General features: G+C 39.3%; 2 protein-coding genes across 4 annotated transcripts; one reads left to right on the top strand and one right to left on the bottom strand.

Annotated features, from left to right (window-relative positions):
• Window positions 1-1,601: 1,601 nt before the first annotated feature.
• Window positions 1,602-5,391, top strand: LOC106935040 (protein C19orf12 homolog). Of its 2 annotated transcripts, none has more exons than XM_015015286.1 (3): window positions 1,602-1,687; window positions 2,186-2,387; window positions 4,516-5,391. In XM_015015286.1, the coding sequence occupies exons 2-3, from the start codon at window positions 2,228-2,230 to the stop codon at window positions 4,779-4,781; spliced, it is 426 nt and encodes a 141-aa protein (XP_014870772.1). In that variant the 5' UTR covers window positions 1,602-1,687; window positions 2,186-2,227; the 3' UTR covers window positions 4,782-5,391. The 2 variants fall into 2 exon arrangements, with proteins under 2 accessions (XP_014870772.1, XP_014870771.1); XM_015015285.1 differs by lacking the exon at window positions 1,602-1,687 and adding an exon at window positions 1,715-1,780.
• A 2,312-nt stretch (window positions 5,392-7,703) lies between these two features.
• Window positions 7,704-21,574, bottom strand: LOC106935035 (AP-2 complex subunit alpha-2-like). 2 transcript variants are annotated; one of them, XM_015015277.1, is made up of 19 exons: window positions 21,411-21,574; window positions 20,805-20,906; window positions 20,613-20,721; window positions 20,185-20,335; window positions 19,679-19,847; window positions 17,589-17,726; window positions 17,326-17,508; window positions 16,160-16,257; window positions 15,848-16,079; window positions 14,828-14,992; window positions 14,584-14,670; window positions 13,593-13,726; window positions 12,121-12,203; window positions 11,888-11,977; window positions 11,471-11,594; window positions 11,268-11,384; window positions 11,000-11,069; window positions 10,693-10,827; window positions 7,704-9,859 (listed from the first exon to the last, which is right to left on the bottom strand). In XM_015015277.1, the coding sequence occupies exons 1-19, from the start codon at window positions 21,555-21,557 to the stop codon at window positions 9,782-9,784; spliced, it is 2,412 nt and encodes an 803-aa protein (XP_014870763.1). In that variant the 5' UTR covers window positions 21,558-21,574; the 3' UTR covers window positions 7,704-9,781. The 2 variants fall into 2 exon arrangements, with proteins under 2 accessions (XP_014870763.1, XP_014870764.1); XM_015015278.1 differs by lacking the exon at window positions 14,584-14,670.
• Window positions 21,575-22,033: the final 459 nt, after the last annotated feature.

The raw sequence follows: 22,033 nt of genomic DNA, 5'->3' as shown, positions 1-22,033 counted from the left end.
AAATGATGTCAGATTTACCATTGACTTGTATGGTGACTTCAATTCAAGATATCTAAAATGAATTACTGACTATCTGAAATACACATTTCAGATATCTACAATTAAATTATGACTAGTCATAAAGTAAATTCAAGATATCTCAATTTTAGTTTTGACTAGTCATAATTCTAATTAAAGATATCTCTAATGACGCCATAATTCAAGATAACAAATGTATTTTTGGATAGGAGATATAGTTTTGACTAGTGAAAACTAAATTATAGATATCTTAAATTCAAATAATGACTAGACAAAATTAAATTAAAGATATCTTGAATTGTAATTTTGACTAGTCAAAATTCCTTTTACGATATCTCTAAATGAATTCGAGATATCTTGAATTACACAGCTTTTCTATTTAAGATATCTTAAATTGACATTTCGATAGTCAGAATGACATTACTGATATCATAAATATGCATTCTGTCTAGTCAAGACGTTCCTGACTCACGTAGCAATTTGAAAGTTTAATAAAACAATGAAAAATAGAAAAAACGAAAAAAGATGTTTGAAAATGCTCCACTTTCATGCTGAAAACAATTTGACAATAGCAATTTTATAGCTTTTCAAAGCTGCTTTTAAGTACATTCGGTTCGTCGGAAATGAATAAAGAGGAAATTCTTTGCAGTCTTATTGTTTATGAAGTTTTGCTATCTCCGCATTTCCAACATTGTTGAGCTCTTTCTAATTTGTTTCTAAGTCAGACGAAACCGAATTTATGTTAAAACGGCTTGCCATATTCCTCAGAAAACATGAACGCATGAAGGGTTTCCAAAAAATATGGCGAAAAACAGAAGAATCTTCAGCTTAAAAATGGAAGTATATCTTTAAAAATTAAAAAAAAGAAAGAAAAGCTTTTAATGAGGCAGATGTTGGTTATTTCAGGGTTCGCATCACACTAAGCAGAAATGGCGGGTGCTTTGTTGGCGGTGGTTGCAAACTTCAGGCGGCGGCATGCTGATATGGGGCCGACCCATGTTTTCTTTAGCGAATTAAAAATATTTAGCTTAAAAGTTGATGCGTGTATAAAGGATTTTTGTTGCTGTATGGCTATTTTATCTGAGTTTGGTGAAAATATTTGTAAAATACACATTTAGAGTCAGGGTAGAAACAAAAACAATCTCCCTTAAAGTGGAACACAATCTGTGAATACTTAGTTGAATTTCTGGCCATTTCGCACCGAACGTTTTCGTGCAATTGTTCCAGTTGATAATTTATAAGCTTGATTTGAGTTTGATTTGAGAGTTTCTATTGCCAAACCAGTAATTCATAAAAACTCATTTTGACAGCCAACAACTGAAAATAATCTGACAGAAATTGTCTTTATTCAGTTGTTTGTTCACAGATACGACGTAGATATAGGAAGAGATGAAATGAGATAGCAAATTCCTACCAAACAAACTGACCGCTGTTTGTTTCAGTCACATCTTAGCGGGGACTCTCGGGTACGCCTCATTTTAAACGGTGCACATAAATTCACTTGTCGGGTTACAAATGGTGCGCACCCACTGTGATGTACAGGAAGTGACAGATCAATCAGGACGTCGAAAGAGCAACCAAACGTTCGGAGTCGGAGAGGGGAGGACTCAGCAGCTCGTGTGTTTGTCTCACTGGAAACAGAAGCGCTCGCTGTTAGGCTAAGCTAAAGGTACGAAACCAGCTGAAGAGGAGCAGTAGAGGAGCAGTAGAGGAGCAGCAGAGGAGCAGTAGAGGAGCAGCAGAGGAGCAGTCCCTTCAGCCTGTTGGTCCCTTTAGTTTAGAGCGGCTCGGGCTCAGTTTCAATCCGGAACACAATGAAACTCTAATGTCGGTGTAAACAGAAAAAAACCTAATGTTAGTTCATACATACCGGCATAAAATAAAAATGTTAAAAGATGAAGCGTCATTCTATACGTTTTTTTTATGCATTTAATTTTAAGTACACGTTAATGTGTCTGTTTTTATTATTATTTTTATATTTAAAGTCAGAGTTTCATGTTTGTGTTAAAATGAAACCAAAAGTTTTTTTCAGATTGTTGCTCGGAAAACTGATGCACACCTTTGTATCCCTCTTTTTCCATCTACTCTTGCTGTTTGTTTGTTGCTATGACTGAAGTAAATGACTAAATGACATTCTATTTTCATATTTTTTTCTACCTATTTTCAGACTCTGACCACTGTTCTACCACCGCTGTGCTTCAGCGCACAGATGGCACCTCGTATGGATGACGTCATGCGCCTGTGCTGTGAAATTTCGGCTCATGACCAGATCAAAGTGGCGGTGAAAAGCTCCGCCAAAGGAGCGGCGGTGGCGGGGGGTACAGCGTTCGTCGGCGGGCTGCTCGGTGGACCCGCGGGGATTGCTGTCGGTAAGGACCAGAACACAGGAAACAAAACAGGAGTTGTATTTATTTAAACTAAAATGCACCCCTTTTGAATGGTATAAAGTAGTATAGGACGTTCAGTTTGTATCCCATTCTGTGAATTGCCATTGTGTCATCCCCTACTTCTAGACAACCCATACTGAAGCAGCGCAGCTATGACTTTTCTCTTATCGTAGAAATGTTTTTTTCTTAAAGAGAACCCGAAGCTTCAGCTGAATGTTTTGCTCTGTACACTTTGACACGTTGTAGGGTAATAAATAATGTGGTAACGCTGAACATTGCCGCCTGGTGGTAGCAACAACACACTGCATCCATTTGCCATTAAAACACAGCAGTAATAACAAACAAACTTAAATCCTGTAATCAGCGACCTTCTTAGAAGTGTGATGAAATGACTTGGCTACTGCTAGTGATCCCTTTGCAAAAAGTATTTTATTCAAGTGTACAGAGTATGCTTATTTTATGTTAAAAATATGACTGTCTACTTAAAGTTAATATTTTTATAAATGATATTTTACCTACTTAAGAATAGAATAGTGAAGTATACTTGACTTGTACTGACAAGTATAAAGATGATTCTTTATACTATTCTTTATACTATATTCTTAATTTGATAAGAATAAGTATATCAATACTAAACTTATACTTTAAACACTGAAGCTTATTCCTGTACTTTGGTATACTTTTTTCTACGTACTTAGTATTATCTATCCAAGTACAGAATTAGGGAGTTATTTACTTGTGTTTACATTTAATATGGCACGATAACAATGTTTCCCACTACACAAATTTGCCTTTCCCCTGTTATAAACTGGCATGTTCAAGATCATATGGTATTGAGAAATCATAAAAGCAATTTTGCTTTTAGAGATTTTTATATTTGCTTCTGAGCATGTGCACTTACCTTTGACATTTTCCTGATGAGGAAGGACCTTGGTTCTCTGTTGGAGACACAATTTGTTTATATTTCATAAGCAAATACAAACTGTTCCCTCTATCATTTTTGACAAAGAAGTACTTCATCCTGGAGAGACCGTTGGGCACATTTCACTTTCATTTTCATTCAGTTAAAAGAGATTGAACTCAAGTATTTACAATAAATACCAAACAACCGTTAGCCTGGCCAAAAGTGTGCCACTTTTGCCAGAGGTATTTCTTGCTATTTTAATAGTTTTATTGTTATAATACTATATGTATACTTGTAAGATCACCTAACATATTTGTACCATATTATTTACATGCTAAAATATACCTTTTACTGTACTGAAGTTAACCCACACTGTATGTACACTACACTGCAGTGTATTAATAAAATTACAAGACAGAATGTTGAGAAACTTTAAAATACAATACAGTGTATTACAAATATACATTTAAATGATTAAATATGTGCATTTCAAGAACCTCTAGAAATCAAGTTTTTGTAGTTGAAAAGAAAATGAGAGGAAAATGTGTCTGAAAATGTAAACAAAGAATCATTCTTTGTCAAAAATGATAGAGGAAACAGTTTACATCTGCTCATGAAAATGTAAACAAATTGTGTCTTCAACTTATCAAAAACAGGTCAAAGGAATGTGAACATCTTCAGAATTAAAACTGCAGATCTCAATAGAAACAAAAACACTTGTTATGGTTTCTGTTCTACATGATGTATGATTAAGTTTAACAGGAGTAATACCTCAAATTAAATGTGTAATGGAAAACATTTTTATTGTGCCATATTAAATGTAATCAAGTGTCAATTATTTTCTTATGCTGTACTTGGATAAATATACTAAGTGCTAGAACTTTGTAACAGAAAAAAGTCTAAAGTATGCATACCGCTTTAAAGTCTCAATTAATGGTCTTCATCCATAAAGACTGAAAATAAAAATGATTTAAAATGGTACAAAACATTTCAGTGTTCCTCCAAACCCAGTCAGAGATGCAGACAGGAAATGTGTCTGTTACTAAGCGCAAAGAAGGAAGTCACATAACAACAAGGGTTAGCTTCCCATGGTTCCAAAGCTAAAATGGATTTTTTATTAACCTATTTTGAAGAACTAAAAACATTAGTGTTTGTTTGCATATTAGTGTTACTAATGGTGTAACCAACCCTCTGTGTGTCTGTGAGGCGGGGCGGTGGGGGGTCTGCTGGGCAGCTGGCTAACCAGTGGTCAGTTCAGGCCTCTGCCTCAGATCCTGATGGAGCTGCCGCCCAATCAGAGGGAGCAACTATACCGGGACATCAACGGCGTCCTGGGCAGCCTGGACTGGATGGACGCAGCCCAGCTCATCGCCCTGGTGATGGGCAATGCCACACTGCAGCAGCAGGTCACTGCCGCCCTGCTCAACTACGTCTCAAAGGAACTCAGAGCGGAGGTGCGGTATGGGGACTGAGCTGGGGCTCAACACGGACCTCAGGCATTCCCAGTGGCAGATGCTGGTGTTGTCAGGGAGACACTGGGAACAATGGCTGCCTCAGCCTGTTAGTACTGTAGGAAAACAAAATAATGTTTTCTGTGCAAACTTCATTCCTAATGTTTTACATCTTGTTGATTTAATCCCACATTTTCTCTATTTCAAACTATGCTGCCTTTTGTTTATTTGAAGTGTCAATAAGTTTTTATTATTTCAGTTCAAGGTCACCTTCATTTAAAAAAAAAATTAAAATTAATGAACAAATCAGTGAAGTGATCATCAGTAGCTCAGGTTGATAACTGAAGAACAAAGCAAGAATTCACAGCATTCACTCCAAAGTTAGAAAGTAAAGACTGTAATGATCAAGCTTCTTTTATCTAAATAACAAAATGAATATACAGTTCAGGCTGAAATTATTCAAACCACAAGTGAATCTAAACTTAAAATGATCTCATGTGCCTTCTGGCTGGAAGTCATGTTAATGTTATGGATCGGCCCAGACAGTCCTGAGCATAAAGGTTAGGGTGATGGTAAAGAGGCCTTCCAACCTCAAAGACCTGGAAGGCATCAGAAATAAATAATGAAATAGAAAGAAACGTCATACTTGATTTCTCTATTGATTATTGAAAAGGGTAGAAATTATTTTTGATGTGCCTTTTTTGCTCAAACTAAATAAAACTTATTTTTTCAAAACTGATGCACATTTTTAAGTTTTGATTATGTTTCTTTCTTCTTGGACATAAACTTGTTGGGATAAATCATTTTTTTCCTTTGGACAGATCAGTCTTCATCCAGTAGAGGGCAGTAGAATAATAGATATGCGTTGAATTTGATTTCAAAACTTTATTTGGTAAAAACTTCAGATTCACACAATGCAATGACATTTAAACATAACAGAAAATCCTGACTTTTTTTCTAGAAACAGCCCTTTTTTGTCAGGCACAAAACATGGCGACAGAATTCTAATGATAAGGCACAAAATGAAGCTCAAAATAAAACGGCACTCTTATGAAATTTAATTATCACATAGTTTGGCGTTGTTCTGTAGGCTTTAGGTGAACATATGCAAATGTTTGCCAACCTGAAAATTAAAAAAAAAAGTTGCCTCTGGACTTAGCTGGACTCCTGTTGACATCAATATGGAAACGATTAGTTCTTGTTTTTTACTTTAAATTGAACATTATTCAGTTGTCAGACATACTGGTAGGTTTTATTCAACCACACTGATTTGATTTGATTGATTTTAACCCAGTCATCAGGCGTTCTCTTCCAGAAACTAATTTCTCTGACATTTGATCAACATCAGAGGAATTCTGACCTCAGAGCTCTGAAAGATACACGGATGGCCAAAAAACAAAAGAGGTTCAGTCAGACGATATTAATGAAAAAGCTAATGTCCTGGAATCCATGACACAAGTTCACATTTGTATTAAAGCTCAGCAAGCAGAGGAAACTTCCATACATTCAGACTGGAAAACAAACATTCTGTAGATGTGCAAAACTGGTAGAGGCTTGGAATTGCAGCAAAACATAAGTATCGACTCAAAGGTGTTGAATACAAATGAACATCACACTTTAGATTTTGAATTGGATATATTGTTGCATGAAATCCTAACATTAAAGGGGCAGTATTGTGTTTTTTGGGCACATGTAGAACAATCAAGAAGCTAAAGAGTACTATACATATCAAATATGACTTAAAGGAAAATTGGCTTCATAATTTAATGCTATGAAATTGGGCATCTGTCTCTTACAAAACTCTGTCTTCAGGAAGTCATCACAACATGGCTGCTCTATTAACTCTTTAACAACACTTTTACCTCAGTTAGTAACTAAGAAGAAGCTCATATAATGAGCTCAGGCTGAGCTCTTTATATCAGCTTCTCAGCAGATGCACAGTTGAACCAGGTGTTTACTAATTGCTGCTGGCTAGTCTGAAGGAGCTGAGTAGAGCATTAGTGGCAGATGGCTGCTCTGTGAAGCAGAAGCTTGTAAATTGCAGCTCTGAGGAGGAGCTGTACCTCTAAGGCGGGGCTAGGTCCACTCACACATTTTGAACAGCTGAATGGTTGCCATGGAGATTAAAGGATTTCTCAAACATGCATGAAAGAATCAAGACAACACTTCAGGTGTGTTTGTGGTGAGGGAATAACATTACAACATGATGTGAAGCTTAAAAACGTCAATTTACATAATACAGCCCCTTTAAATAAAGTCTTTGTGGGAATAAAAAATGTAGAAAAGTGACAAGAATAAGCTAAAAGGCCCTGCAGTAAAAGACTGGCACTGTGTGTGTGGGGAGAGGATGTTATCTGGCCTGATCTGCAGTATTAAACGGACCTAATGTTCCCCTTGGTGTTCTGTAGAACGAAGAAGAGACGGAAAAACAGGATCAGTGTCAAACTGGATCACAGTGCTTCTGAAAACCTTTAACACAACTAAACAAACACCACTGTAGAAAGTATCTTCACTCAGTTTACTGACTACAGTGCAGCTCTACACATGAAACCTACCCAGAGTTCAAAGCTTCAGCTAATCTCCAAACCAGCGGAGTGAATCACTGAAACCAAAACCTGAAACACACAACTTATGAATTTGTAACTCAAGACAGCTACCCGCTACAACATGTCTGGATCTAATTCATCAGTCATCACCTATCACACTTATATTTCGTTTTTCTCATTTAAAATATTCAGAACCTTATGAACTGAACTGTTTATTGTTGGAAGGAGGAGGATCTGTTCAACCCTAATCTAACAATGCGTACCTCAGTTATCTACTTTAACAATTTGTCTTTATAGTTAAAATATTTTTAATGGCTGATGAAGAGAAATAATTATAAAACTGTAATTTGTGACATTCTATTTCTTATAATTGTGAGTTTATGATCAAACCACCATAATCCTGACCTACACCTGGTAGGTGTTATTTATTAAAGTCATATAAATATTATGTGTGGTTTGTACAAAATGAGAATCCCGAGTGGGAAACAAGCAAAATTACAAAGGAGCAACTGGTGTGAGGAGGTAGCAGGGTGCAACAGGGGGATATGGGTAACGGCAGCACTTTCCTTCAACGTCACCAACATTAAAATAATGACAATGCTGATTAAATTCACAATACATGTGGAGCTGAAATGCTGCAAGTAAACAGCAAAACTGATCAGACGTCATTTGCTTAATAAATCACCAATTGAATATTATGGCATTAAAACTTCAATTCACAGCATAAACAAACAATGTTCACGTTGGAAACAACAGAATCGGAGAGTATGTGAAAACGTTCAAGGCTGCAGGTGGAAAAGCAGCAGTGCTGCAGTCACATTACTCAGAGGTCACTGGTCTCCCTGGTTCTCTAATGTTCAGCTGTTTTCAGCACGTCATAACATGACAGTGAGCTCATCAGGCTTTGATTTCATGGATCAGAACAACCAGACAACGTCTGGAGGCTGATTTCAAGAGAAGTCAGGTAGTCTGACTGTTTCTTCTCTAAGGTTAACGTCACTTTCTAATCCAGCCATGAGCAAAAGGCAGCAGCAACACGTAAACAGTACAGCTATGGGATTCTAGTTTAGCTGAGTGGTGAAAAAAAGTGAACCTAAAAATGAGATATGGGATAAAATTATTAGGGGGAAATGTTCCTGTAGAGCTGCAGTTAAAGAGTTTTTTTTTATCATTAAAAAAAGGTGTAAAAATAGGCATTCTTTAAGCAAATATAAAAACAGACAAGCAAACTGACTAATGGAGAAATATTTCTAGTTGGACATTAAAAAGAAATGCTTTAGGACAAAATAAAAAGAATGTGGCAGTGCTTTAAAGGCTGTTCACACCAACAACCAACTCCAGTGATTCCACTGGAAATTGTTATTTCAACATCAGAAAAGACATAAAGGCATCCAACGATGTGGTTGGTTGATTTAAAACACAGCTAGAAAAGTCTAATATATGGCAGTGACATAACTGTACAGTGTGCTGTTGATGGTCCACCTCTCTAATTGACTTTTCATGACCAGCAGAGTTCCTGTTCTTGGCGTGAGCAAACATGTATAGAATAAAAATAGAGTTGAGGTTTTTTTAAAAGCTGGTTCCATTGAACATTTAAAGGCAGTCAGGAGAAAACTGATAAAACCCGTCAGAACAGACCAACAGCTACTTTGAGTTAGCAACAACTTAAACTCTGTATCACTGATGCATAAGTTGCTACATAAGGTGTCTAGAGGTGAAAAGCTCTGGCCACAGACATAAAAAAAAAATCTAGCTGCAGTGTTACTTGTCTACGTTGTTAAAATAACACGTCAGTATATGTGCAAAACACAAACGCTAACAATTATCTAACGCAGGTAAAACACTGACTGCTCAAAACTTCTCAATAGAACCCATCTTCAAAAAACTCTGAATTATCCCTTTAGAAATAGACCATTGTATCGTCTGTGAAGCATTTCTCAAAAGTGACCTGGGAGTTCTCTATTTAGACATAAACATGTTATTTCAATCACAGTCCCTGTAAGATGATACTAGAAAACAGCTGTGGTTGTTAGAAAACTCCCTTACTGGAAACAAAACCCACACTTACAAAATATGTTTTTTTATAAATACCTAAGAGGGATTGTTCCTCCTGAGACGACATGTAACAAACAGCTGAAGTGTTGCCGTTCTCTGTGAGCGACTTGTGTAATCTATTTTGTAAGCCAACAAGTACAGAATGATTGTGTGAAACACTCCCAGACCAACAACCCGGACTCTCAGTACCGGCGGCTCAGGCTGCCAGGCCAAACCATGAGCCTCATCACAGTGTGAGGACAGACACAACGCAGCTTTAAAGCAGTGAGGCATTACTAGAGTTATGTGCAAAAAAGACTTTTCCCTCTCACTAGGATATAAAGCATGTAAATAAAACAAAAAACGTACACTGTACAATACATCTTTTTTTGATTTGAAGTGAGAGTAAGAAAGTGTAAAAATGCAGGTGCTGTGTGGAGGCTAAAACTGTTCTGACAGCAGCTCACACAGCCGCTGAGATACGGACTCCTTACTGGTCCGCAAGGTGAGGCGGTACATCTGGAAGAAACGGAAATGAATCAGCCAGTTAGCATTTGTATGATGGCCCCAACAGGAATGTTCATTCAGTTCAAATCTGTTGATTTCTCTAGCATCTATTTGCTACAAATGTCATTTTACAAGGCATTTTATGAGACAATCAGATCCAATTCAATAGACATGATGACAACTGTCAGTCAATCCAACCGGCTCTTGATCCCAGATTTACCCAGAGCATTTAGAGTTCAGGATAAAGTTTATTCCAAAACCCAAACAGAGTCTGGAAAAATCGAAAAGATGGAGAAATGGCAGCAGCTGAACACTATAACATGTTCATCTGCATGAAGGTAACCGCAAGTAAATCTACCGATTTTTGTCATCATTACATTTTGTACTTAAATCAAAGACTATTGCATCACGCTGGGTCCAGAACAATAAATGTGAGCTGTGGCTACAAATAGGAACAGTTTCTTTGCAAAGCAGTAACTTTTCAAACAGGTGGTACAAACATCCACACAGTCTGTTACACTGTCATGTGTGGAAGCTCGTCAGAATAGGAGGCTTTGCTGCAGGTCCCACACTGTGCGGACAACACATGAGTTCAGAGCCGTCTTGCAGTAGTGTCATCCCTTATACTATTCACATTTTGTCATGTTACAACCCCAAACATCAAAGCAATTTAAAGGGATTGTTTGTGACTGACCAACAAGGTAGTGCACAATTATAAAACATGGAATTTTGTTAATTTGTAAACCAAGAGTCTTTTTCTTTCCAATTCAATTATGTAACCTTCTGGAAAACAATAAAACACATTTTGCAAAGCACAGCCTTTATTTCAGTGTATGTGTGTTTACCTGTGCTTGTGTGTTGGGCTCCAGCCTGAGCAGGCAGCCCACCTGAGTGGTCTTAGTGTGGATGATTCCAGCTCCAACGAAGTTTACCGGATTAGGATCCACACCGTCCAACAGAGCTACACCAAAACCTAAGAGCTGGAGGAGTGAACGCAACAGAACACAGAGAAGTAAGATGACTAGATTCATAAAAACACCAAAGCAACAACAGCATCATAAAGCTAAAGTCAGATTACATGTTTATTGAGTCACTGAGCTCAGTCACAGATGGTCCTAAATGTTCACACTGACACAAGGCTTCACTGTTTACCTTGGCTTTGGTAACATCTGTGTCCATCTGGTTTTTGGCTATGAAGATTTTCTGCACCTCTTGTTGAGGACTGATGACACCAAAAACAAAAAAAATGTTCAACTTCAAAATAAAGACAGACAGAAAGAAAGAACCATCAAGTACAAGAGCTGTTATATGAACCTTTTCCGACATACAACTTTTCACATTAATCTGATGTCAACTGATACTTCTGACTTTAAAAGTCAACTAGTTGAAACTACTTTAATGAAAGTAAAGTCAGGCTTACGCTCCAAGCTGCTTCCAGCGCTGGAAGAAGTCTTGGGACGTCATCTCCGTGGGCTGGAAGAACTTATTCAGCATCACAGGGAGTTTGACTGCGATGTTCTGCAATGTTCCACCATATCTGCACATACAGGATGAAGTTTGCGTATAAATAGCTCAATAACAGAGTCAACACATAAAACAACAGATCTATACTGTCTTACCAACCTGAACTGAATGTTGAGGACAGGAGCATCTGAGAAATCAGACACACACTCAATGTTGAGGATCTGCTGGACCTGAGCTCCAGCCTCTATAAGCGGGTCTACTGGCTTTTCCTGGACATTCAGCTGTAAAGTTGCTGGTCAAGGATTGCACAGATACTCACAGAAACAGCAGGAATAGCTCAAATATACACTAAAACTGAAGAAAAACATCCACCCAGCTGGATTTAACAAAGCAAACCGCTACGTTCTTCCCATTAGATAATCACTGTAGGGTGGAAACGTATTTAACTGAAGCAGAGAGTAATTGTTGTTAAAAACAACCAGACAAACAGCAGGTCTTGTTTCAGACAAGCATCCAGCACAGAAACCATCTCAGGAGATCACTCGGCAGGCAGCTGTGGAGCAGAGCAGAGGATATGAGAGCAGAGGACGTCATTACTGCTCACTGATGTGGAGAAGCTCTGGAACTGTGTGGAGGTCTTGTTGCCATAGAACACATACATGCGACCTGCAGGAAGGAATTTTGTTTCATGACGTTTTAAAAAAGTTAAACATTTCATTCACTCTCCTCCAAACATATTTCAATCTCTCACATAAACTTGTAATCGTAATTGAGTCGAACACAGAGAAGTGAACAGTGCAGAGGCTCACCCAGGTTCTGCCGGTACTCAGATTTCAGTCCAATCTGCAGAAGCTGGTTCTCGTAGATAACACCGTTGTTTTTGCATACAAACCTGAAATATTAACAATTAGCAAATTGTTAATATTTGTAACAGTGCTCAGTTATTCATAAGTTGTCTTCTGTCAAAGATAAATCTAATGGTCCGTACGGAAGAGCTGGGCATTTATTATACAGTTTATCATTTATTATGGTAACATGTCTTGTGAAAAGAATTTTGATTTTCATATAAATATGAATAAATCAGAAAATATGAGATTTATTCCTATTGTAACTTGTATTGTATCACTGTAACTATGAAACCTGTAGTTGTTACGCTGAAAAATATCAGATATGGCTTAAAAGAAATTTGGCTTCTTAAATTAACTCCTTCAAATTGGGCCTCTGTCTCTTTAAAAACTTCTGCTCTTTCTGAAACTCTGCTTCAGGAAGTCATCACAACATGGCTCCTCCATTAACCCACTGACAACATTTTTACCAGCACTGAACTGAGAAGTAGCTCCTATAATGAGCTCAGCTGATGTGCAGTTCCACTTGGTGTTCACTAATTGCTTCTGGCTAGTCTGAATGAGCTGAGTGAAGGCATTGTGTGGGAGGACTGCTCTGTGAGGCTGAAGCTTGGAAACTGCAGCTCAGAGGAGAAGCTGCACCTTGAAGGCAGGGCTAGGTCCACCCACCCATTTTGCACAGCTGAATGGTTGCCATGGAGATTAAAGGATTTCTCAAACATGCCTGAAAGAATCAAAACAACACTCTGCACAGGGTTTCCCCCAGTGTACTATAAGCCTGGCAGGCCACCAGGCTTGACTAGCACCCCCACCAGGCTTAGCATTGCTTATTTATTTAAGTATTTTTAAAATGCTTGCATTTTTTTAAGACTTTATATTTAGTGTCCAGGTGTTAATCTTCCAGTCTTTCAATAACACATAAATATCAAGTGATATTTTCAAATTTCCTGTCAACTTAAACATTTTTTAACTCAAAAACACAACGGCCCGCTGGATGAATGACTGCCTAGCACCCAACCATCGAGCTTAGCAAGTTTTCTGAGGGAAACCTTGACTCTGGGTATGTTTATGATGAGGGAATGACATTACAACATGACGTGAAGCTAATAAAATCCAGTTTACATAATACTGCTCCTTTAAATATGCTTCCTGTGTGCAGCTTAATGATACAAGTCACTTCTTTATGTGACTGAAGAAGTGTATTACAAGTCAGAATGTTTGTCAAAAGAAGTAGTTATATTAGTGGGGCTCTGATTGTCATGCCATGCATTAACAGTCATTGAGTTACTTAAAAAAAAAAACTTAATAGTTCTTATTGTCATGTTTAGCCCAGGCCCACAGTAAAATAACTCTTCTTCAGCTTTGATTATTAACTAAAACAAGAACACTGACGGCTAACATTGTGTTTTCATTAGATGAGCTGTGGTTAGCGTCACCTGGGAAAGTGTTCGTCTGAGCTCTCTGTGGGTGCAGCACTGCTGAAGTCAGAGAAGACGTCCACCAGCAGGCTGGCTCCTGAGGATGGGGCTGAGTTCACACTCAGGTTATCAGTGAAGGTGTGGCTGGGAACCTGCAGGCCAAACACCATCCAGAAAATCACATCCAGAAAATCACATTCAGAAAATTATAACAGGTGTTCCACTAGGGCTCGTTAGTCAGACCTTTAGAAAAAAAACAAAACTTCAGGAAGTACTGGACAACAAATCAATACCAATGCATATCGCTACAGATACATCATTAACGTCAATAGATCATACATCTGATGGAATTTTCAATAATGTCACTGAACTCCGATCCAGAACCACACAGCATTCTGGGAGATGTAGGCAGAGGAAAGACTTTAGCTGCTCAGTGTCTCATGGCCAGAGACTGCAATTAAGGAACCATTCTCTCTGTCTCTCTGGCTGTGTCAGGCCCTCTTTCCTGTTGGGAGTTGAACCTTCACCTTTCATTCAGCTGAGGAACGGCTCCCTGCTGCAGGTAACCATCCCTACAGCATAATGCTGACACCACCATACTTCCTCATGGGAATGGCCAGCCAGTGTTAGTTTGGTTTAGATGTGCATGCTTGTTATTATTTCATTTTATATATTTATTTTATGTTTAAGTCATACTTATGCTATGTACAATGTCACATACTAAGACATTTCTCCCTGAATTAATAAAGTATTCTCTATGGTTTTGTTCCACCACAAAGTTTTTTCTTTGTATGCGACCTTACTGTATTTCCAGTTCTCTGATTTTTTCATTTTGAAGAACCCATACATGCACAGAGAGAACATGCAACTTCATGCATAAAGAGCCCAGGCTGGAATTCAAACCCAGGAACTTCTTGTTGCTAGACAACAGGAACACCAGCTCCTCCGTGCAGATGGCAGTACTGGGACAAAATGCAAACTGCACTGAAAATGTAAACCTGTCAAGTACCATGGTTCTGGTGGGGAGCATGGTGGCGCTAGAGGAGGGGTGGGGTCTGTCTGTGGAAATGAGCTCTTCCAACAGAAACTGAGGAGTCTGAGGTGCAGAAAAGAAGAGAAGAGGAGCAGAACAACGGGAAGGTAGAGACTGAGAAAACAGAGGAGAACAGTGGAAACCCAGGACGAGGACAGGACAAAAACCCCATGGATTCAGATGAAGCGTCTACATTCTTCTGATTTAGTCATGATGCTACCTTGCTGGCCACTTCGGCGTCCTCGGCGTGCTCGGCGTTGCCATTGACATTCTTTCGGGAATCGTCCATGTCTGGCAGTTTGCTGGAGCCCTTCTTCTTCTTCAGCTTGGCCAGAATGGAAGACTCTCTCTCTGGAAACGGAGGCATTTCTTCTAACACGGTGGCCTGGGGGCAGAGAGAAAACCTCGCTAAACCCACAGGAACTGGCCAACAAATGCTCTGCATGCAACCTGAGGAAACTTTGGTAACTTCATGTTTCTTTGGGAACTTAAAGCTTTTCAGCAAAACTAAAACACTGAGTTCCTTTAAATCAAGAATTAAAACCCACCTTTTTCAAATGACTTTTGATTAGTAGTAAATGGAACATTGATCTTATGTGTATTTGCTTGATGATGGCATTTGACAACATGTAAAGTTTGTTGCTTGTTTCAGAACTGATGACTGTATGATGTTTTTATGACGTAGAGCACTTTGAACTGCCTTGTTGCTGAGATGCTCTACACACTTAAAGCTGACTTGACTTCATTTTCCTGAAGAGGACTGTGAGCAACAGATGTCCTCATGGTCTGCTCAGGTTGTGGCATGCTGACAAACTTCTACCAAAGACTGAAGTTTGAAACTGAATAAAAAAATATGCATCAATAAAGTCTCAGTATAAGAGTGTTCACATGAGTTGAACTAGTTTATTTCAGCTATATTTTAAAAAATATGTATTTTTTTTATTTTTTTTTTATTACTGAATTCAACATGTGAGCCTAATTATACCAGATAAATGTCACAAGTGGGAAAAGTTATAAAATGATTCGTTGTCTCATTTTTTTCAGACATCCGTGATATTTTAACAGGGTTGTGTTCACTTTGCAGAGAAATTGAAGTAAATTCACTATATGCTGCTGAAGCCCTAATAAAGAAGAGAAACATCCACCCTCACTGTACAATCCTAAGTGCCTGCCTTGGACTCAGGCTCTGCTTAAAGCTACAGGCCCATTCAACGTCCGGTTAGCTGAATGATGTGCTGACCAGTATGTCGGTGCTGGCGATGCAGCTGAGCCTCAGGTACTCCACCGCCCTCTGCTGGAGCTCCACGTCGGCGTTGCGAAGCTGGCTGTCTGAACGGAGGACATCTTGGATTGTGCCTTTCACCTCCGGGAACAAGTTGATGAACTTGATGTACGCGGAGAGCAGCAGGGCTCGGGTTGGCACCGAGCACAGGTGGAACTTGGAGTGAAGTAGGTTGAACTGGACCAGAGGGCTGCAGAGGAACAGGTTATGAGGAGCTGAACCTTCAAAGATTACAAACATCTGGTCAGAAGCGGGGTCAGTTTTCAGCACCTGGAACGAGGGTCACCAGCAATCAGGTTTCCAAACTCTCCCAGAATGTAACCACCCACTTTCACCAGGTTCTCATGACAGGCTGGAGCCTGGAGGGCCTGCACACATTCACATGGAGAGGAACAACAGCTTCTGTCAGGTAAGAAACAACACACACTAACACAAACTGTGTATCCAACTAAAGTCACAGCCAACTAAAGTCACAGTGTTGGTCTAATCAGATCTAATAAAACCCGAATTCAACAAGCACTCTGTTCTGTTGGACAGCGATTTTTACCTTTATGCAGTTTGTTCACTTCTTAAGTGTTTGGTACCAATCTACCTTTAAAATGCTGGATTCAATTCATTTTAGAAAGAAATGCACAAATCAGCCAGATGTTGCTGACATAGCTATATGATCGGTGATGAACAGGCAAAATAATAAAAAAAAATCTGATTTTTATTTTAATTAATCAGGTCAATCAGCCCTCAGATCTTTGACTATTTTATTGATTTACAAATCAATTGTGGTCAGCAAAATGTTGCTTTTTTGTCAAAAATAAATAAATAAATAAAAAACTTCTTTGATGTCATAGTGAAAACTGATGTCATCAACATAATGACAAAAATATTTTACACTCCTACAGTATTAAGTATTAAGACAGTATCAAATAATCTAATGGCATAATCTTTTTTTCATTAAAACATGAAAAATATTGGTTTGATTTAACTTCAGATCAAGACTTACTTCAGTTTGTAAACTTCTGGTTTCAACTGTACTTATTATAATGCATGACTATTCTAGCAATGATTGTATTAATTAGTACTGCAACTGGTATTAATATTAATCCACATTTTACTGACATTTTCTTTTAACATCGGACTGAATCCAGAGAGTATTCAAAGTGCTTCACTTTTTCCACATTTAGTTATGTTACAGTCTTGTTCTAAATTATAGTAAATTAATCTCTTTCCTCAACTTTTAGTGGAAATATTGAATCAATAATTCAGATTATTACTATTAGACACATACTATTAAGTAAAACAGGATTTTACATAAGAGATAATACAATTTTTAAATAATGTTTATATCTAGTTTTTTTTTACTCCCTTCATATCTGGAGGATGCATAGAAAAACACAAGAGAAGTGAATGTTATTAGTGACAACATGAATCACAGTTCCCACCTCAAACACGGTCTTGGCAGCGTAGCCTTGGACATCATCCCGGTTGATGACGATCTGGATAACACGGTACCACACCTCCTCGCTCACGTAGTCGCCGGCAATGCGGATCAGGTTGAGGATGGTGTCCACGTACCAGGTGTAGTCCACTGCATACTTCTCGGCCAGGATGGCCACCTTCAGCACCTGTGGGCGACAGCGTGGTGGCTGAGGAGAACATCTTTCCCCGAGACTCAAACCTGAGCATGTGTGTGTTGACGGCCTACAATCTCCTCTCTGATTGAGTAGTCTGCCGTCTCCAAGTAGCTCAGCATCTCCGCCACAATCTGCTTGGAGTTGCTACGGTCACACATGGCATAGAGAAGGTCGACGGCCCGCTGGCGCACGCTCACATCTCTCTCAGTCTGCACAGACACACCAAGCAGAGACTTCAACCGGACGGTATGACTACCATATAACTATGGGAAAGAAACATGATTGGCCAGTAAATTAAAAGGGGCAGCATTGTGTGTTTCCCAGGCACATAGTGCTGTTTTGTAGCACAATTAAGGAACTATGTTACCTTCAGTTGTCAAATACGCCTTAAAAAAATTGACTTCATAATTTAAAGCCTTGAAATTGGACCTCTGTCTCTTTAAGAAACACCTCCTCTTTCTGAAACTCCACAGGATGTTGTAACAACATGGCTCCTCTATTAACCCTTTAACAACGTTTTTACCAGTGTTGCACTGAGAAGTAGTTCCTGTAATGAGCTCAGCAAATCCACAGTTACACCAGGTGTTTGTCAATTGCTGCTGGCTAGTCTGAAGGAGCTGAGTGGGGGAGTCGTGGCGGAAAGTCGCTCTGTGAGGCAGAAGCTCAGAAAATTGGAAACTGCAGCTTTGAGGAGGAGCTGCAGTTTCCTTGAAGGTGGCGCTGGTTCACTTAGGTGTCCTTCACAGCAGAATGGTTGCCATGGAGATCAAAAGATTTCTCAAACATGAATGAAAGAATAAAGTCAACACTCCATGTATGTTTGTGATGAGGGAACAACAATATAACATATTGTAAAGCTCAAAAAAGTTGATTTTAAACACTGCCATCTCTTGTCTTTGTAGACAAGTCGACAGTTCCTCCAGTCATTACTGCAGCTGAAGGTCTGAAAATTCAAAAAGTCTCCCAGTATAAATATTTAGGATTGAGAAAGTCCACCAGAGAATACTCTCTTCATTGTGAGAATTGTTTTTTTTTTTACTTTTGGTGCCTAAAGTCAAAACTGAACTTACATCCATCTTCTTGGAACCAGTTGAAGTACTACATGAACTTAAAGGTGATGTCACTAAATGTTTTTAAGGTTGTTCTTACTGATTTTAAATGTGTTTTTGTTGTTTTTCTAAGGCTTTAGCCGCTCTAGTCTTTATTTGAGAGTAGTCAGACATAAAAGCAGGTTGTGAGAGAAAAGGAAGACGTATGGCAAAGGTCATCAGGTCAGGACTGGAACCTGAGGCCTCCATATGTGGGAGGCCACACATGGAGGCCTCCACATATGGAGGCCTCCACATATGGAGGCCTCCCACATATGGGAGGCCCACATATGGGAGGCCTCTAGAGAGTCATTGTTCATAACTCTCTAGACTTGAGTAAATACATTAGAGTTCAATACATTAGAGTTCATTTCAATTCCAGACATGTTTAAAGACCATTAAACTGCCTCACTGCTCAACACATCCACATTGATATAATGGCACTTATCATTTCAACCACTTCTTATTACTGTCCATATTATATATGCCATATATTTATAATGCCCAGTAGTCCATGATCTCCATTCATTCAGTAATCAGAATCTTAGTCTCATGTTTCACCCTGATTATTGCAGAGCTTCTAAGTAGAGTTCATTTGGTTTGTTAAATGATTTATTCTGTTATTCTGTTAGTTTGATGGATTCATATTGTTTCTGTCTCACTGTACAGTAAACAAGGAGTAAATACAGGTATATAAAAAAATGTAAATAATGTGAAAATGTTCAGTATTTCAGAAAGTAAATCTCATACACCATGTAGATTCATTGCACAGATAGCCTTTCTTTCTTGTAATTCTGATGATTATGACTTACAGATAATATAAAGCTAAAATAGAGTGGTACAGAAAATTAGAATATTAGATAAATTCTGAAAATTATATTCAGAATTTAGAAAATTAGAGCTTCTGAGAATTATATTGATTTCTATGGACTCAATACTTGGTTGTTCTTTTTCTTGCATGAATTACTGCATGAATGCAGCGTGGAACATTCCTGCTTTCCATCCCTAACAGGCATGGAGATGTCCACACTGATGGGGTCATCACATTTCCTACCAGAGGTCCAGAAACTCACCTTGAGGGCACTGATGACAGTTTCGATGTGTGTCTTCACAGCTTCATGGGAGAACTCGGAGCTGGCCAGCGTGCACATGCTCTCCAAGGCCAGGTAACGGAGGTTAGTTTCTCTGTGCTGCAGGAACTGGCCCAGCTGGTTGCAGGCTCGCACCAACAGGTTGGGTTCACTGAGGGAAAACACACAACGACAACAGGAAGTACTCAGATCCCCATGCACTGAGTTCACAATCCGACACTAATATACAACATACTAATATACACTTTGCAAAGTGCAATAAGAGCGCCGGGTGAGTCTGATACATTGTAGATAGAGCATAATGGAGTGGCATGGGGTTCTATTTGTCCAGGTGTAATACTCTCATTCAGCTATAGTTAGACCAGCAACACTATATTGTGATGTCATTGACTTGCAGCATTCAGTCCTTAACATGTACAGACAGCATTGTTAAACATCTCAGTTCTTCCTAGGTAACTGAGCAGGTTAAGAAGCAGAAAGTGACCAACCTGTCATGGTGGATGATGAGGGCGATGGCTTCAAACAGAACAGCATTTTTTGCATTGGAGTGCTGCACCTTCTTGGACTTGGGCGGCTCCTGGGCTTTATTAAGGATGGTCTCCAGACACTCGGTCAGACGACTTCGCAGCGATGCGTCCTCTGCAACAGCCAGTCGCATTGCTTTCCTCTTAAAGATACACTTAATAGCACACACTAGTGATTTCCAATTCCAACACGTCCGACTGCTTTATGTAGGGTTGATTACCCCCACAAGAATTCCAATGTTAATATGTTAATGTTCTTAGGCAAGTTACCACGCAAGCATATTTGAAAGTAGTCTGGTTATTTTTCAGAAAAATAACCAGATTACTGGTTATTTTATTTTTAATAAAAAGTAAGTTTTGTCCCAGTAATGCATGGCTTTATGGTAGCATACCAGGTGGAGGGTAGCACTGCAGCAGGCGCAACAGTTTGACAGACAACCACGGCGCAGCAACAAAGTAGTATGTATAGTCCTGCAGGTCGATGGATGCAGAGGTCACAATCTGTGAGACAGGAAGATGGAGATGGTGAAGACTCTGCCTGAGAAAGAGCAGAGCGCCATTAGGGGCATCAAAGCTGGACCCACCCTACTGAGCCTGGCCACAGCCAGGGACACGGACGTCTTAAAGTCGTCTGGACTCTTCTGGGCCAGAGTGGTGATGAGGCTGGTGGCTGCTGTGACTACTCCCTGAGAACAGGAACACACACACACAAACACACTACTCTGTGATACAGATAGAGGCTGTTTCTTTACACTTTTACTTTTTCTTACAAAGGAAATAAACTGGACATCTCAAAAAGTATTCTTGTCCCAGTTCTTCAGCTGCATTGACAAACTGGCTCTAGCCAAAAGCTTTGTAATATCGCTACATGCAGACCCTCGACTATGCAGCTGCTGGTCCAAGACCTCTGACTGGCTCGTAACCAAGGTAACCAGGTAAGCAAGCAACCAGGATATTCCACAGCCTGCTTACGTCTGGCTGAATGTTAATTGACTTTAGTCATCAGAGAGTAAGGAGAAGTTTTGTTCCAGCATGTCGTACAGACAGATACACATCTTCATAAAACCTTGTGTCTGGTACAATGTGTGTGTTTCACTTTCAAACCTAACCAGACTTTTAAATAGCACAGGCCCTAAACACAGCTGTAGTGATGTTCTGATTCTGAAGCAGTAAACTAGCACAGGTCTTACCAGGTGCTGATCATTGAGCAGGTGGACGACCCGAGCTGTCCACTCTCCCATAGGCACCAGATCAGGAGAAGTCCTGTTGAGCCGCAGCAGACACAGCGCAGCACTCTGCTTCACACTGTCCATGGTGTCCCTGGAAACAAAAATCATCTCTTCAGCATGCTTTCATACTAACACTGAGACAACACTGGAAAAGCTTAGTTAGTCTGAAATATGATCTCCTCCAACAACTACTAACACCAGCGTGGCAACCAGCAACCTTCCAGGAAGAAAACCAGGGAGAAGAAGTGGATCTAGGTGTCCAGCTGATTTGTAAACTTAATAGGCGCTTTAATAAAACACATTTAGGTGGGATTAAGGGTCAAGAGCTCAACACGTGGTCAACAACACATGCAGTGTCACTCACTCTCCATTCATTCCCTATGGAACTTGTGTAGGACTAAAACAATTAATCAGATTAATCCTGATGAACTGGTTATTGAAAAAATCATCAACTAACTTAGTAATCAATTAATCGTTGACTGGCATAAAACCCCTCTTGGCTTGTAAATATTATGTTTTATCCAAAACTCAAGTTGCAGTATAAGCTTCACCTGGCTCAAGTTCTCTAAATCGTCAGAATAATT

This window comes from Poecilia latipinna, unplaced genomic scaffold, assembly GCF_001443285.1.
Source record: "Poecilia latipinna isolate Pla-1442-1.1 unplaced genomic scaffold, P_latipinna-1.0 Scaffold1898, whole genome shotgun sequence".
In the NCBI taxonomy this organism is placed as follows: Eukaryota; Metazoa; Chordata; class Actinopteri; order Cyprinodontiformes; family Poeciliidae; genus Poecilia; species Poecilia latipinna.
Note: the sequence above shows the minus strand (reverse complement) of the source record. Positions and strands in the feature narration are given on the sequence as shown.

Bases quoted from the DNA above. Each gene is read 5' to 3' on its own strand.
- LOC106935040 (XM_015015286.1), top strand. From the start codon at position 2,228: ATGGCACCTCGTATGGATGACGTCATGCGCCTGTGCTGTGAAATTTCG. The intron at 2,388-4,515 runs GTAAGGACCAGA...TGTGTCTGTGAG, and splicing joins ACCCGCGGGGATTGCTGTCG to GCGGGGCGGTGGGGGGTCTG.
- LOC106935035 (XM_015015277.1), bottom strand. From the start codon at position 21,557: ATGATTTTTGTTTCCAGGGACACCATGGACAGTGTGAAGCAGAGTGCT. The intron at 17,727-19,678 runs GTGAGTTTCTGG...GTGTCTGTGCAG, and splicing joins CTGTCATCAGTGCCCTCAAG to ACTGAGAGAGATGTGAGCGT. The intron at 16,080-16,159 runs GTGCTGAAAACT...GTTCCTCTGCAG, and splicing joins GCTGGTGACCCTCGTTCCAG to CCCTCTGGTCCAGTTCAACC.